At 55.6% G+C, this 17,623-nt stretch overlaps 1 protein-coding gene across 4 annotated transcripts in view; it reads right to left on the reverse strand.

Moving 5' to 3' along the window:
- The window catches only part of YJEFN3 (YjeF N-terminal domain containing 3), a 42,675-nt gene that overhangs the window by 14,131 nt on the left and 10,921 nt on the right, over window positions 1-17,623 (reverse strand). For all 4 annotated transcript variants that reach the window (XM_074978449.1, XM_074978446.1, XM_074978447.1 and 1 more), the window contains one exon: window positions 4,406-4,514. In XM_074978449.1, the coding sequence (XP_074834550.1) occupies window positions 4,406-4,514 (109 nt within the window). The remainder of the gene's footprint in view (window positions 1-4,405; window positions 4,515-17,623) is intronic.

Raw genomic sequence — 17,623 nt, forward strand, 5'->3', positions numbered from 1 at the left:
GACGCACGGCTGTTATCGGCCCGTCGAAAGACTCCTCCGGCCAGGCTGTGGCTGTGGGATGCAATTTTCCGACATTACTCATTTAGCCATTAGAACGTCGAAATCAATAACGCTGAAAATCACCTGCAGCGTAGACCTAACCAGTGTCCTATTCACACACCCCCCACACCTCCCCGAAGCTGAACGCTTGGGCAGTCACCCATGAGAGAGCCAAATACCACTCAGCTGATCAGCAGAGCGCCCAGAGCCTGCAGAAACCCACGTGCTACTATGAAGGTGAGTCCATCAGATGTGTCCTGGCCTCTGACCAGTAGCAAAGCCGCAGCACAGCATCTTTGGTGTGAGACAGAAAATCAAGATCCAGATTTTGCAAAAGCAGATAGGGAGTCCGGATCTAACCCAGGCAACCATCAGCTCACCTGAGAGCCTCAACAGGACACAGAATTCAAATTCAAAGCCACATCCTGCTCTAATGGTTGCAAAACCGTCCTTTGCACCAGACTCCCACCCCAGGAGTGGCTAAAGGGATCAGCCGTCTTCCTACCTACCTCACCGGGGCACTAAGTGATAAATACAAGATCGAAGCCAGGAAAGCAGAAATGACACAAACCAGACACTGCGCCTGTCTGCAGCATCCAGGCCAATGCCCTGGTGCTTCCTCCTCTGCTTTATCAGCTGCAAATCAGATCTCCGTCTAAGCCCGTTAGGATGGGATTTCTTATACAGTGACTTCCTCTCCTCCAACGTAGAGCCATAAAATGGCCTTCACAGCAAAGCAGAGATAAGCCTCTGAACTGGCCTCTCACCGAAATCAATGTGACACTCGGTCACTTACAGTTTGTCCGGAACAGACAATAACCTGGCCTGCGCCTCTGAAAGGGTTTGACATTTTACCACCTAAGTCTGCAGAATTCAGAGCTGCTCATTCGACCAGGCTGACTCCAGGTCAATATTTACTTACTTTGTGCTAGTTAATAAGCAAAGTGTTTGCCAGATGAGCTAAAGGTTGGAGGAAATCTTGTGTTAGCAGATGTATGTTAGTGTTACAAAGGCACAAAAGTGAGCCCCCCCCCACACACCTGGAATTTTGATGGACCACCCAGGCAAGAATATCCTATTCCAGGTCACATGTGGGGTAAACTCTGCGGGTGACAGGTTAAAGCCAGGTGAGGCTGAGTTCGGAAAAGCCACCCAAGAGTCTGGCTACTTCTAGCTGGAGATGAGCAAAAAAGTGAAATTAGGTTTTAAACTTTCCCCAAATTTCACGGGCTCTGGATCTGGGGCCTGGGAGTGTCTCATTGATTTGTTTCTTGTAGCCCTGGGACTGGAGCGCAGGGAAGAACTGATTTTTCTCCTGGGTGGCCAATCGGAAAAGAAATTCAGTCCCCATCAAACCCAAACAGCAGCTTTCCGCACTGCGCACAGCCGAAACATTCAAAAATGAAGCACCGCTTCTGGCCGATGTTTTCCAAATGAAACCATTGGTTTGTATCTGCTGGCAGCCCCGTGACCGACTGCCCTGTCCTGCCCATGCAGCTTTAAGCACTGCAAAGGGTGCTTGTTACCAGTGTTCCCTGTAAGCTGAGCACTTGGGTGGCCCCCCAGGAGAGATTCAGCTGATTAGCAAGGAGCCCCAGCCGGCAATGTGTGTGTCTATGGGTGGTGCATGTCACATATGCCTCGGTGCAAAGAACAAAATTTATTCTGCCCATGGATGTAAAAAGTTAGAGGGAATGCTGTTTGTTACCCTGCTTTGCCATGATCAGGTGCTTTCTGGGAAGCTTACACCCTTGTGGAATGTCTCCCACTGCTTACGTCACCGTCAAACCTGGGCCCATCTTTGCTAGGGAAATATGGACCTTATTCTATTTCCACTAAGGCCCCTTGCACCACACCACCCTGGTGAAGGGGCTTTCAATGCCACGGGCAGTGGCAGAGCTGCGTGAAAGGGGCTGGGTATGAATGAGAATCAGGTCCCCCACCCTTGTTACCCAGCCGCTCCTGACCCTGGCTCAGCCCCTGCTGAGCAAATTTGCTGTGGAAATACCTTGAGCTAAATATTTATGAGCTGACATTTAGCTTTTGCATTCAGATCTGTTCCTGCAAAGGGCACCTGTGCACAGACTGGGGGCTTGCGCCCTTCAGCTGTGAGCAGAAATCAAAGGCAGAACAGGCTGCGACCTGGGGGTGCTTGTGGCAGTCCTGCTGAGGCTCCCAGGTGAGAAGCAACAGGGCCTCATGGCGCAGAAGTTTCTGCGGCCACAGGTAGGAGTGGTGCTGGCTCTCCCCCCACCCGCCCACGTACCTTTCAGTAGCTTTGCACTTTGCATCTCTCAGGGAACTGGAGACCCAGCAGCAAAACACAGTTGTTGGTTTGTTCCCCTAATGAGCCATCAGCCACTGAATCAAACCCTTACAGGTGCGGGGGCGCTGGGGCCATCACTCCCTGTGTCCTGGTAGATTTCCAGTTTGGATCATTACACGTGGCATCTCCTTATGCCTCACACCTCCCTGCCCCACCCACTCTTCCAATGGAAAAATGGTCATTTCCTTCACTTCCAGCCAGATCCCCAGGGCGCGTGACTCAACCTAGCTCCATTGATATCCAAAGGATTTATACCAGCTGAGGAACTGGCCCTTTGGATCTGGGGTAGTGATGCTGTGTGGCTATTCTACAGCGGCCATGCTCCACCCCAGAGGTGGGTGCATTTCAGTGGCTGGAAAAGCAATACTTTCGTAATGTGCTCTGGTGGCCTTCAGGCTGAATAGTGTGACACAGCTATAATCATTCTTAAGCATGCAAAGGCAAGGCTGCCTCTTCTTGATGCAGGTCACAGTGCCGGATGCTCTGGTAGACTGACAGATTTTGCACTCCATTAACAGAAGTGGCCTCTATAAATCCCCTACCCCAGTAACAGCCCGGACGAGTGCCAAGGTGCAGGAGGTTTCACATGCTGTTTAATGACCTCATCCAGGTAGGCCTGACCCGTCTGTTAGTTTTGTCCTTTCGCTTAGTAGGTAGCAGGTGTGCATGAGAGAAATTGCCAGACCATGGTACTGGCCTCTCATGGCCCATGGTCCTGTGTCAGGAGGTCCTGCCATTTTAGAAGCCATGAGACAAAGAAGAACAGAGCTAAAGCCACTGTTTGGCCAGAGGGCTGTACAGCTACACCAAATCCAGTCCCCCAAAGGGGCTCACAGTGACTCCCCCAAAACCTCTTGGAAAGAGCCAGTAAGTAGATCTTCAGTGTCTCTTGCCCTGCTCATTGCTCATGACTCAGCCTGGGCAGCGGGCAGGGCTATTATAAGACCTCTGACTCCTCCCATTCCCAGCATGCTTTGGTGAAAGGAAACCGGTAGCCAGTTCCCATCAGCGGGAAAAGGCTGTGCCTCACAAGGCCCAGAGAGTGTCTCTGACAGAGACGGGTGAACAACAGGTTTTTGGCTGGCCCCCAAACCTGTAAAAATCAGGGTGAAAAAAATCCATTTGCAGTTGAATCAAAAATAGATTTTTTTAAAGAAAAGCTCCAAAAGCAAAACCCACAGCAGCTCCTTCCATCTGAGTGTAAACCCGCAGTTTGGCTACGGGGCATATTTCATTTTTTCCAACCATCCAGCTGAGGGCGCTTCCAATTTCAAACACAGAAACAGGAACAAAGGTTACAAGGAAACAGTGGGATTGGGGAGTTTTTTTAAAGGAGGAACTGGACACCCATTCGCCAGCATTGTCAACTTTCTTGCTGGAAAGAAGTTTGGTCCGCAGAATTTTGCCTGGCTCCAGGGCTTGAAGCTCACCGGCTGGTCCTGGGAAGCCTAGACACCCTTCAAAGGCTGGAGCTGGGCAACTTTTTGTGGGTCAAACTATGACCAGAAACTCCAAACTGGAACTGGCCAAGATTTGTGCTTTTGGTTGTGGAAGTGTCTGGTTCAAAGCCCAGTGTGCTGGCGGAGGTGAGGCTGTCACAGCAATGGAGGAGGAAGGAAATTAGCCAGGGATTTCTGTGCCACTTGCAAACTGCACATGGAGTTTGGTTGGGAACAATGCGATGTCCTCCAGCACCTTCTAGACGCACAGATCTTTTGGAGCGAAAGCTTTCGTGCGTCTTTGAAGTGGCTCTTTGCCCACAAAAGTTTCTGGTCCAAAATACCTGTGAGTGTATATGGTGCCACAGGAATTCTCGTTGTTTTTTGTGGATACTGACTGGTTGGGAACAGACATGCTAACAGGAAAGCCAGGCTGGGAGAGGGAAGGAGACCCCCCAGGAAAAGAAACCCCTTTTGGTAACAGCACAGTCGCCTGCCAGCCAAGCCCATGTCTGCACCCCTGGCCACTCAGAGGAAAGGGCTCTGGGGACTCCTTGCTCTAAACCCTGGCGTGCCCCTCTGGGCCCGGCGCTGCCCTTACCTTGGTCACAGCCATGGCACAGGCATGTCCCCAGATCTCAATCAACTGCTGCCGACCAAATCTGTAATCTTCCAGCAGCTCCTTCTCGATGGCTTCAGCCTCCAGGCGGCTGCAAGGCAAGAGGAGATGGGCTGTCACGACGACGGTGGTAGCCACCCAGCAACTCGTTATTGCCCCTGCACACTCAGGAGGAGACGTTGCAACGCAGCTGCCTGCTGCAGGCTCCTCCGTCCACGTTTGGAACTTGCAAACCAGCCAGCAGCTCCTGCTGGAGTCCAAACCAGCCACCAGGCACCTGCCACCTGCACGCTGGGCCTGGGTGGTGACCGGGGCCCTCAGACCACCCCAGTCTGGCTCAAAGGAAACCCTCTTCTAACTCATCTACGGCCCTGCTGGCTTGCCCTTCAGTGGGTAACGTTGCAGCCTGCCTCCCAGCCAGGCACTGGGGAGCCACGCAGGAGTTTGCGGAGGGCAGAACTAAGTAATTACTAAGTGGCCACATATCCGTAACGCTGCTGGCATTGTCCCCCGCTCGCCCTTCCACACAGCCGCGGCTCTCTCAGACCTCAGCCCTTCCGCTCGGTGCTGCTGGGAGAGCGGCTCACCCTAGCTCCTTTCACAGACTCAGGCAGTTAAATAGGCTCCTGGAAAAACAGGCCCAAGGGGGACGTGGCTGCAGTGTGAAATGTCTTTGCTTCCAGACCTGCTATTTAAATGTAGCCCTGAGTTGCTCGTTTACCTCTGACGCCAGCCAGCCAGGAGGCCTCCATTCTGCATAATCTACCCTGAGTGTCACCGGTGGTATCAGCCCCACCCGACACAAGGCCCAGCTGGTTCTGCTGGTTGGAAACCGAAATATTTAGAGCAAGGAAGAGGCCCAGGGTCCCTACTGTGACACCCAGGGGCGGTCTCTGAGACAAGCCAGCTCCTGCAGGCTGGGTTATTGGTGATATTCACAGGACATGAGCACCCAGGGGCACAGTCTGAGGTCAGAGGGCTATTGCACCAGGCCCTGCAGAGTGAGGTTTCAGGATTCCACCAGTCTGACCAAGAAAAGGTCATTATCCCAAATGAGCAACTGACCCAAGACCATGCCTGGAGCCAGAGGTACAGCTGGAATTTGCACCCAGGGCTCTAGCATCCCAGCCCAGGACACAGGTCCTAACTGCACATAGACACCCCGCCCCCCCCCAAGCTGAAGCTGGAATATTCTCACAAAGGTCAACACCAGGGGTCCTTCTAATTTTTGCCATCCATGGGTGGAATAACTTTTGTTCTGTGCACCAAGGCCTGTTTGGATGTGCACCACCCATAGCAACACAGGCTGCCCGCCGCGTGCACCCTGCTAATCAGCTGGGTGGCACCTGACTCTTTCCTGAGCGTCCCCGCCAAGCACTTAGCTTGCAGGGAACCTGGTCAGTGCACTCTGGACGACTGGGCCAGATGACTGAGAAGTGAAGGAGGCTCACAGAACAGTGCTGAAAACCCACAGGAAGCCGGAAGTTGCCATTTCACACCACAGCCTGAAGATCAGTGCTCTAGAAAGCACATCCTGCGAATGAAACCTGGCCATGCAGCAGGCTGGAAGCTAGTTACCACCCACAGGAGCCTCACTGACCTGCTGCGCGCCTCGCAAAGTTTATGCCTAAAATGAGTGGCTTTTGCCGCAGCTCGTCCCTGGATACAGATTTGTTTGCTGAATTTGGTACAGTCAAGTTGAAATGAGTTTCTTAAATCCCTCCCCAGTGTGTCTTCATATGGTTCTGTACAGGGCAGTCTAAATGCATTGACTGGGCCAGACCCTCAGCTGGTATAAAGTGGTGTGGCTCAGTGATTTCACCTGGCTTCCTGGCCCATGGGATGCCATGGCAAAGGCAGAATCACAATGAAAGAACAAAGGGTAGAGGCATCAATTCAGCTGCACTTTGCTCAGTCTTCCTTCTAATTTTTTTCCATCCATGGGTGGAATGAGTTTTGTTCTGTACACCAAGGCACGTGGGATGTGCACCACCCATAGAAACACAATCTGCCCCCTGTGGGCGCTCTGCTAATCAGCTGGGCAGCTCCTGAGTCTCTCCTGGTCGGCCACCAAAGCACCCAGCTTACAAGGAACATTGCCCACTACAATATGCCGAGACAATTTGCGACCAAACATGACTCATTGCTTAAACCCGAATTCTGAAGTTCAGTCCCCGCTGTGCATAGCACTGAGAGACCACGGGAGCTGCTGCAGGAAGATGCCAGGAGTAACAGGACATCTTGTTGTTTGACTTTCTTTATAACAGCACCGTGCCACAGGCAGCGCGTTTTTAGCCGCTGAGATATTGTGCATCCCTGGACTACTCACATCTCTCCGCACCTTAGTTTTCCAGCTGTAAAATGGGACCAAGCTGCACTTGAGAGCCCAGGAACGTGGCGCTGTGCTGCATAGGCCAGGGGTTTTCAACCAGTGCTGCGCCCTCAGACCCGTCCAAGTGAGCCCTGACACCTGCTCAGTTTCCCCTCCCTGCAGCTCTCTACAGAACCATCCCAGGGAGCGGAGGGGGAATCTGAGGAGCCCACGCCCGCTGGGGGGTCACACCACAAGTGGGGCTGAGTCCCAGCTGGGGACAATTTGCTGCTAAAAACCTGGTGCTTAAAAGCAGCTCAGGCGTTTCTTGAGTCTCAACTGCGCACTTCTAAGGCAAAGCAAGAGATGGGCACGAGGCTCCCTCGGCCGCTGGCGTTCCAGGGCTTCCCCGAGCTCAGCTGGAATAGGACCCGGTGGGCGTTGCCTCGCCGGGGAGAGAAAAGCAGGTGGTGCCCAGGTTCGGTGCCGCTCCAGGGTAGCGCTGCTGGAGAGAGTGGCATGAGCGCAGCGTAGGCAGGAGTGGAGGGTTATTACCGCCGCTTGCTCCTGCTATCAAGTGCCATACGCCTGCTCGGGCAGAACAGCTGGAACTGGGCTGCTCCCTGACCAATGGGAAGTCTGTGGTCCCAAATCTTCCCAATCGCGCGTGTTATAGCGGGACCTGGAGGTTCCCACTGCTCAGGGCCCGGTGCTGGAGGGTATCCCACACCGCCCCACTCAGCCCTGGCCCCGAGGACACGTGAAGTGGGAGAGCGAACGACAGCACAGAGGGAGGCTAGAGCACTTACCCCCAACGGGCCTGGCGTGGGCTGCCTCAGCCTGTGGTTCCCACCCTTCTCGGGAAGGCGGCACAGGTCGGCGGGACAACCAGTTCCACGGCCCAGCCGCTTTTCCCGGCTCACGGCTCTCACATTGACTTGCCTTTACCAGGGCTGTGGTCTTACCGAGAGGTCTGCAGCCCAGCAGTGCACGCAAGGAGGATCCCAGGCTTTGTGTCTCCAGCCCGCCACAGAAGGCCCCGTCTTAGACAGCCAGCGCAGGCACAGCCCCAAACCTGCTCAGCGCCGCGCCGGGGAGGTCGAGGAGACAAGTAACCGCTGAAGATGTCCCCAGCTGTTGGGTTATTCATGGCCGGGGGACGTGGCTGCAAAGAGCAGGTTCCCCTCCCCCCAGCCCGCTGCAGCTGGGACGGAGCATTTAAAACCCATTCCAGGCCCAACAGGCTGCTGCCCTCCCTGTCGCTGCTCTGCAAAGTCCCCCCACACCGGGGGTGGGAGGAGGGACTTGATAAATCCCTCCCCAGCTGGGACTCACCCCCACTTGTTGCGTGGGCCCCTCAAAGTCCCCCTCCGCTCCCTGGGATGGCTCCGTAAAGAGCTGCAGGGAGGGGAACCTGAGCACGTGCCCGGGCTCCCTTGGACGGGTCTGAGGGCGCAGCACAGCCTCACCTTCCTGGGCTCTCAAGTGCAGCTTGGTCCCATTTTACAGCTGGACAACTAAGGTGTGACTCGCCCAGGGATGCCCAATATCTCCGTGGCAGAGCCAGGACTGGAACCCAGCTCAGCCCGGCCCATGGCCCCCCGTCCTGGTGAGCTGCCCCCAGCCCGCCCTGCTGCCTCCCTTCCGCGAGCTGCTCCTCCAGCTCCTGCCGCTGGAGAAACATTTTCCTAGTCCTTTGGTGCCCTCTAGTGATTCTAGCCCAGGGCCCGATGGCCACACCTCGGCCCTTGGCGCCCCTGCAACCCTGCCCCGCACTGGTGCGCCCGCTGAAGCGGGGCTCTGCTCCGAAACACCCGTCAGCCTCTAAGGCGCCCCAGGACTTCTTGTTGTTCTCGAAGCTACAGGCCAAGGCGGCCCCTCTCCGACCCTCGTCCCCAGGCGGGGCGCTGCAGGGAGCCGCACTGAGCGCAAACCCGTCAGCCTCAGGAGGAAACGTGCACAGACCCGGGCGGACATCGGCTGCCCCTCCCCGTGCAAACAGGCGAAAGCGCCGCGGGTGCAACGCCCGCTGCGAGCAACGCCCCGCTCCGAGGCCGGCGGGTATCGCGCCGCGCGGTCTCCGGGAAAGCGAGGCGCGACCCGCTCCGCGGCGCGTGCAGCAAAGGGGCAAACACCGAACAGAGCTGAGACCCGGGGACTCGTTAAACAACCAGCCCCCGCCTGCTCCGGCGCTCGGGCTCCTACATGTCTGTGCGGCGCCCCCGGGGGCGCTGCTGCTGTTGAAGACACGGACTGACTTGGCGCCACCGGGGCGTTCCGCTAAAGCCCCGGCTCGCGGAGCCCTTCCGCAGGGTCCTTCCCCAAGCCCCGGCCGGCCGGAGCGCAGCCCGCTGGGGGGCAGCGGCGCGTGGGTCCAGGCTGAGCAGAGAGGGGCCATCGGCCGCAGCCGCCCGAGCTCCACTCCCCAAACTCGGCGCCCCTGCGCTCTCCCGGGGGGCAGAATGACCAGGGGCTCACAGCTGAGGAGCTACCTGGGAGTGGCCAACCCGAGGGGCCAGTTCTTACCCATGTACCTCACCCAAGAGCCCCCCAGCCCCCGGCCCATCACCTGCGCCTCCCGCCTGCCAGTCGCGCCCTCCTGCCCCTCCCACTCTGCGAGGTGCTGGGCGCGGGGGAGGAGAGGGACGGGGGCAACTCCTGGGATGTGGCACAGAAGGGGCAGACCCTGGGCGCGTTGAAAAGCTGCTGCCTGGAGCTCTGGCCCCGGGGTCGGCGCCTTGGCAAGGAGACCCGCAGTGACTCTGAGCAGCCGCTTGTAGCGTCGGAGCCTTGGTCTTAATTTCCACCCCTGCCACCGACTCCCTGGGCGACCTGGGACAGTCACTGGGTTGGGGGTTATTCTGAGAGCTCCGCATGGGGGCTGCGGAGCCCTTTGGGAAACCAGAGTCCTGGAGAAGCTCCGCTCCCCACCTGCAAAGCAGGTACAATGGTCCCGCCTTCCTCCCACTCCTGTGCCCACCGGGCCCGTGGAACTTGGAAGAGCTTCTGGGCTGGGATTGTCTCTGCAATGGACGTGCAGCACCTCGCACCATAAGCGCCAGATACAGCTGAGGCCTCTAGATCCGGGGTGTGCAAAGCGGGCGCGTGGCCTCTTGCCAGTGGGGCGCAGCACGACTGGCCGCCCACTCTCCAGGCTCGTGCAAATGCTGGTCTGGTCCGGCTGCACGTCTGTGTGTTCCGGTCTACACCGCTCAGCAAAGCTCTGCCGTGCGACAGACGCGCTCCCTGACAGGTGCCCGCAGCGGTTTTTCCCCCCATATGAAAGACGCTTCGCAGGCTCGGGTGACTTTGTGGGGGAGCTAATTGCAGGGAAGAAAAGTGGGGCCTCGGGTGAAAAGTTTCCTCGCCCCTGAGACAGATGGTCCCTTAATCCAAATTCTAATCGGCCTAACTAGCGAGAGAACGTGGGTCAGGCCGCTGAGCTCTGGGCCTCAGCTCCGCCGTGCGCAAAGTCGGCTCACACAGGGGCTGAGTCGAAGGCGCTGGGTGCGCCCAAGGCATTGGAAAAGCAAGGCCAGGCTAAAAATAGCTGGATTAGATAGAAGCTCATTATCCCTCCCTCCTCCTCCTCCTCACCCGACTCTTAAATACATTTCCCCGTTTCCTCTCCCAGCACCAGGCTCTCCAGAGAGATTCAGCTCCTTCCATTTCATGCGCACAGCGAATTCAAGAGTGGCAGGACCCAGAGGCGCCGATGAGCCAGCGGAGATGAGCGAATGTTTAATGGCAGGGTATCTGGGGAGGCTGCCCATCAGAAGCTGCGGGGAGATAGTTATGTACACGGAACATTGCAGTAATACAGTACATGCGAAAGTCAATTTTCAATTAGTGGAAGAGCAGCCAGGGGAGTGGAGGGGGAGGTACATCTGGATTCGAAAAGCTGCAGAATGCGTCTCCCTCTCTTCAAAGACAGGCAGAGAGAGGCAATTATTCTGGTCATTAATGCTCAGTACCCCTGTCATTAGGGGTATTGTTAGCAGCTGTGTTTGCACTCATGTGTAACAAAAGCCCCTTATTCCAGCCCTGCATGTCTTTTTAAAAAACAGATTTTCTCCCTTCTCAGCCAGGGGAACCATCTTTTTTAAGTTCCGCTGGGAGGGAATCAGGCTGTGGAAAATGCCCCCAGGTATCCCACTGCTTCCACCACAATGAAACGATGCCACATTCAGCTCACTCCTGATTTGTGTGCACTGGCAAACAGTGAAAAAGTTAACAATAAGAACACTGAATAGCCAGTGTTAGGTTTCAGGGAGTGAGGGGATTTTCATCACAGTGCTTCATGGACTTTTTTATCCCCTTTTCTATTGAACTCCAAGGCCTAATTAATCAGGGGGAGAAAAGGCTGTTAGCAAAAATTCAACAGATATCCACCCTTCCTGTTCCAAGTGCAGAACTCATCCCACCTGTCTTTGGAGACCACCAAGAACACACACACACACACACACCTTTTCACAAGCGATACGGGGAAATGAGGTGAAAAAATGGCGGGTGTGATAATGTCATGCCTCTGCCAAGCTCTAGCAGTCATGGAGGCTTTGCAGGTCAGTCTGGACAGGAGAAATCAGTGTCCAAGACTCTGGATCTTGCCCTGGTGCAATCAATTTGCACCCTGCATCCCAGCCCTGGAACAGAGAGAGCCACCAACAGCATGCAGGCAAGGCCCTCTTCCAGAGCTCATGCCCCCAAGACCCATGCCTGGCTTCCAGGGGGCAATTGTACACCAGGGACTGACTCTAGAGAGAGACTGAGGCAGAAAGCAAACTCCCTAGCTGGGGGCACCAGCTCTTCCTAGATCAGGGGTGTGCAAAGTGGGGGGAAGGCCTCCGCGGGGTGGGGGGCAGCATGATCAGCTGCTGGGTCTCAGGCTCAGCCACCTCATTCAAAATGCTGAAATCTGTTACTGTTTTCATGTCTGAGTATTCACATTTACTTCCCAAGTCATAAAGATTTTACATTCTACAGACTTATTTTCTCACACATGCCGGACGGGATTTCTTTCCCCTATGAACGTAACTGAAATTTCCATCAATTTGGATGACATTAGACGGGTTGGAGGCGGAGCCCTGGTGCCGGCAGGGATGAGAAGTGGGGCTCCATATCATCAAACCAGGCATGCAGCACTCAGAAGGGAAACACTGCTACCACAGGTCTTGTCTACACTGGTTTTGGTTCTGGGTTCCCTTTTGTGGGGGAAAACCCCCACGTGTCCACCCTGCAAAGGTTGGTCTCCTGGAATAACGGCGCTGAACGCAAAATAGTCACTCCACCAAAAGGAACGACTTTTGCTGACTCCTCCCCATCTTCAGTTTTGAAATGGACTCCGTGTGCACTCAGCAGAGGTCATTACGACTTAACTGGCCTCCAGGGAGGCGGCCCGTCATTGCTCTGACTTGGGAATTGGGCTCTGTGGTGTGAGCGCTCCATTTCGAAAGGCTCTTGTTTTTCAAGAGAACTTATTTCACTGTTAGAACGTCGACAGAAGTTATATCTGAAAAACCTGCAGTGCAGATGTCGCCTAAGGAAAAGAACTTGTGGGACCACGTCTAACAGCCCATTTGTGGGCTCCTACCATAACAATGTTGGCCTCTCAATGCTTTTCTTTATCAGTGTCTGCTTCTTAGCCACAAAAGCAAATGCTTCCAGTTACTGGCTATTCAGCCAGGTAACAAACGGCGCGTTTGGTTGATTTCACTCCTGAGCATTAGGCGGAGCTTTGACCAGGCAGAATTCTTGTTCCAGCCCAGACAGTTTTATGTGTACTTGAGATTACAGTGTAAAGTGTTTTGCTTAGATCGGTGGGGCCTGATCCTGGGAGACACGGGGGGTGGGGTGGTCTCAGTTCCCATTGGCGTCTGATGCCAGTGGGGGATACAAACCCCACATGTGACTCGTGCGGTGTGGCCAGATCACAAGTGCCAAGCACCTTGGGAAGGCTGCAATCAGACCCTTTGCTTTGCCTTGTTTTGGTTTTGCCCAGAAGATCACAGTGGAATTCCCTTCTCTGTCTAAGGGGATGGATTCAGCTTACACTTCTCTGCTGGCACTGAGCTGCTGGGGATGAGAATTCCTCGAGTGTAGACACAAGATAGGGCCTCCACAAGCAACTCCGCGCTGGCTCTGCATTGCAAGCCCTAGTGTTGGGAGTCTGGGAAAACTTGGAATGATGGTCTGGATTGGGAACAGGAGCTTGTACAGCACAGACTGATGGGAAGATTGCAGCTGGTTCCACAATACAGAGTAGCCCAACCACCCTCTGGAGAGGACTGTAATGTAGAACACTCTTGGTGCTGCTCTCGCTTACGCAGAGGTGCTTTCAGCCCCGAGAGCTGTCTATGGGCCAGCTTGTTATGGTATGAATCGTCCTCAGTAAGTCTGGAACCACACGTCTGAAGGACAATGAAGCTGCATCCATTTTCACTGGAAAAACCAGTCAGAAGATCTTCTTAACCGTAGCTCCAGGGAGCAAATCTGAAGCAACTGTGCCAGAGTCTCAGCGCGGTTTCCGACCACGTCACGGAAGGGTGGATAAAACCTTCATGGCACGGCAGCTGCAAGAAAAGCCATGGGAGCAAAACTAGGGGTCACCCCATGAAATTAATGGGCAGCAGGTTTTAAACTACCCAAAGGAAGCTTTTCACGCAGCGCGAGGTCGGCCTGTGGGCCTGCTCAGCGGAGGTCCTGAAGAACAGGACTTCAACAGGGTTAAAAAAAGAACTAGACAAATTCATGGAGGCCAGGCTCATTGATGGCTATTAGTGTCCCTGGGCTTTGTCTGCCAGAGGCTGAGAATGCAGGAGAGGGGAGGGATCACCCGAGGATTCCCAGTGCTGTTCACTCCCTCTGGGACACCGGGCATTGGCCTCTGTTGGCAGAGAGGACACTGGGCTCAATGGACCTCGGGTCTGACCCAGTACGGCCGTTCTTAGGTTCTAAAACCAACCGCTGTGTACAGGTTTCATTGCTCTATCTAAAGCCTTCGATTCAGTGACTTTCGCAGGTTTGGGGAAGAGGAAGAAAAAGGCTGGGGGAGGGGCAGGGCCTAGCCCCTGGTTTGGGGTCCTTCAGCTGCGCCCAGTCCCCTGACCACACTACTGAGTGCTGGAGAACAGGGTGTTAAAAAAAAAAAAAGTCACTCGATGAAACGCAGGCTGAGCCAAGGAGCCGTCACTGCTGCTGCTGCCCGAGCAGACTCAGTGCTGGGCAAGTTCCCTTCAGCTCCAGCCCCTTCTGTGGCGCCATGGGAGAGGAGCGAGTGAGTCCTGGTGGCCTGCGAGGGGCGAGAGCCGCTTCCTTTGGGCTAACGCTACGGCCTGGCCTGCAGACTGGGGGAGCCTTGTGCCGCTGGGGATCAGACAGGTCCTCACAAGAGCTCCACTTTCTTCTTTGTCCAGGCTGGCTGAGACTAGCAGTGCCCCGGCCAGATTCGCTGTCTGGGGTGCTCAGCCCTGAAAGGCACAGACCCCAGACCCGGCTGGCCGCGCTCCCTGGGCGGTGTGCATTCCACCTGAGCATGCTGCATGGTCGCTCCCTTCTCTCGGGTCATGCTGACAGGAGCCACCAACATCTTTGAACCCACGCTGGTGTGAGCTGGCAATTGGCTAAGCCTGCTCCAAGGGGCAGGCACGCTCCGGCCCATGCACTCCCCAGCCAGCCTGCCTGCAGGGAGCACAGTGCAGGACCCCTGGCTGCCAAGCATCAGCATGGTCAGCAGAAAGCAAAGCCGTTTCTCTGGTTGCACTGGAACAGGCAGCGCGCCTCCTGGTTCACTGCAGGTGCCACCTGGCTACGAGCTGGGTGGTGGCAACTGGTGGAAAAGGCTGGGACGGGTGGAAAACATCCACGTATTGGCTCCAGTTCATAAAGCAGCTTAGCCCCACAAACTTCTGTGAACTGCTCCCCACGGACCAGAAGCAAAGGCGTTCACGTGCCCGGGCGAGAACCGAGCTAACGGTCCCACGTGCGCTCCAGCCACGGCGTCGTTGGTCGCACTGGGTTTATGCAGTGGTGTGTTTGTGTTTGGTTTGCTAGGCTGCAAAGAAACGCAGCCCCTTAGCACCGCCGTCTGCAGCAAGACCTTCCAATCTGGGTCCAACCACGGGCACAGGTTACCGAGGAAACAATTTCAGCTCATTTATTAGTGACGATGTTCTCAGCACCATGTCTCCTCTGGCACCAGACAGCAAGCGTCTCCAAGGAGGCACCTGCCGCGGCTCCAACCAACATGCCCAGCTGATTTTTTTGCTGCGAGCAAAGTGCAGAGAGGGTCGTGATGCACCGGGCTGCAGGCGGAATGCTCAGTGGTTCTGAGGCCAAGCTGGGGAAACCGCACCAATTGCCCTGCGGCAGTGAAGGCGGTGCCAAAGGCGGGAGCAGGAGGGCACATTTGTGCCCCACCGTCGCCCTCCCTCCTCACTCTCGCCTGCTCTGCTAGATCTGCACCACAAAACGGCCAGCCCCGTGGACTGCCTTTTGCACACAGCAATGCCAAGAGGACCCAGGGCGAGGGCCCCACTGTGCTGCACGACGCGGAGAGGAAACGAACCCTCCTGCTCCATGGAGCCTGCTCTGTCAATGGTCAAAACGGCTAAAAGAAGGCTCGTTATCCCCATTTTACAGGAGGAATGACGTGGAGGGAATTGCCCAAGGCCATGCTAGGAATCAGTGGCGGAGCGGCGACTCAAAAGCGGGGCTCACAAGTCTTGCCCTTTCTCCAGCCAGCCCGCTCTCAGCGGGGATTCAGAGCACTGACAGAGCAGTGTCCGAGCTGGCCGGCCCAGGTAGGGACGCTCATGCCTCCAAATGAGCATCCGCGGAGCAGGAATTCTGCTGAGCTGCCAAGACCTCCTTGAAGGGCCGCGTGCAGCACAGGGCCCAAGGGTTTAGCATCCTGCTCTTCCATGACTTTAGACGCAGCTTGGACAGCCAGTCCAACCCCGACCAGCCTGGTCGCCCTGTGCATGAATCTGGCAGCCAGGGGGATGCAGAATGACACCAACCGGAACTTCAGATCTTCTCTCAGAGGCCCCCTTCGGCAGCTCTGTCCGTCCCCTTCCCCAACCACCCCACGCAGGGACTCTGCATTCCCCTGTAGCACCCGCCTCGCTGCTGCTGCTGCGGGGAGCGACAGAGCTGGAGTTAGAGGTGCCAGTGCAGGCACCGTGCCGCTAATGTCATTGCATTGTTTTCTGGAAGGCTGTCAGTTTAAGAACGCCCACTAAGAGTTGCTGTGGTAACTGGCACAAAGGATATGGTAATGGTGGAGCTGCACTTTCGGGTCACTCTTTGTACCAAGGGGGTGGGCGAGTGAGACTTCTGGGGGAATTCATTAGCACAAGGAAAAAAAAAATCCTCACTAAATAATTTATGCTCCAGATTTACTCCCCATGAGTCCCATTTCTTCCCTGAGTGTAAGTAACGTCTCCTAGCACAAGGCCAGGCCAGGCCTGGCGCAGCCGAATGCTGTGCTGCAGCCCAGGCGAAGGAGGGCTGGCAGGAGGTTTGAGCCTCCAGGCCTGCCCCGGAAAAGGTTTTGAGACGCTCAGTGACAACAGCGACGGTTCTTGAAAAGTCAGAGACAGTTGTTTCCAAGCAGCCGACTCACACAGTTCTCACATCACCACTTGTTGCTGTTTTTCCCTAAACGCGGGTGAACGCCTCAGATTCTGAGTTTCTGTTTCCAAACCAGACGGCTTCTGGCCAGAAAACACGACGGTTAAAGGCAGAAAGGAGACGAGTCAAATATATGGAACCCGCCCCGGGCGCCTTATAAAAAAAATCTAGTGATTCTTACATCAAATCTCATAAACTTATGACTGTTACCTACATTCAAAGCCCACCCCGGAGCCAGGGGTGGGGGGCTGGCTGCTGGAAATGCAGAGCAGCTGCAGCTCAAAAAAGAACGGAAAGGAAAATAATTCACCCTACCCTGAAATGTTCTCTCTAATTTTTTCCATCTGGGGTAGAATAAATTTTATTATGTGTCCCATGTGCAGATGTGAACCACCAGTAGAAACACAGGCTGCCAGCAGCTGTGGGCACCCTGTTAATCAGCTGGGTGGCACCTGACTCTCACTTGGGCAGCCAGCCACGCACTCCGCTTACAGAGAACACTGCTAGCCTAGGTGTGCGAACTCCAGAGAACCAGTGGGGCAATATGGTATTAAACTGGGCCCAGCTAAGTAAAAGACTCCCCAAAAGACAGCGTTTAATTGGTGCCAGGACTTGCCAGGCCTGAACCCCGGCACCTCCGGGCTCAGCGGGTCACAGCCCCGGCAACTCCAGGCTTGGCGGGTCACTTATGAAAGTAAAACAATTGCTGGCGCTCTGATATCTCTACAAATTAAGCACTGAACTGCAGCCTGTTCTGCCCTCTTGACTGCAGCCAGTCTGGCTGCCCACATGCAAAGCCCTAAGGCAGACACAGCTGATGACAGTGGCCCATGACTGGCACAGATGCTGCACACTCTGGGTTCAAGCCACCGTGCCAGCCTCCATCCCCAGAGCTGACAGGACACATGGGTCAGCCCCAGCAAGAGCCGCCAGCTGGAGGGGCTGTCTGCCAGCCAAGCCGCTTTGCAGGGACCGCCGCAGCTGCCTGCCCAGCTGCAATCATCTTCCAGGGAGATGCAGAGCCAGGCGTGCTCGGGAAGCAGAGCACAGGTCTGAGGGCCGAGCTCCCACCAGGGGCATATGAATGATTCATCAGCTCCCAGAAGAGATTTCCAAGGGCCCTGAAGACGGAGGCTCCCAAGGGACCAGAGCAGTTTAACAGAGAATTACATGCAAGCATGGTGGCCAGCTAAACAGCCCCTCCCTGCTGGCCTAGACCGCAGCCAGGCTGGGCGATGGCCGGCCGGCCCAACAGCCCT

This window comes from Carettochelys insculpta, chromosome 27 (assembly GCF_033958435.1).
Source record: "Carettochelys insculpta isolate YL-2023 chromosome 27, ASM3395843v1, whole genome shotgun sequence".
Taxonomy (NCBI): Eukaryota; Metazoa; Chordata; order Testudines; family Carettochelyidae; genus Carettochelys; species Carettochelys insculpta.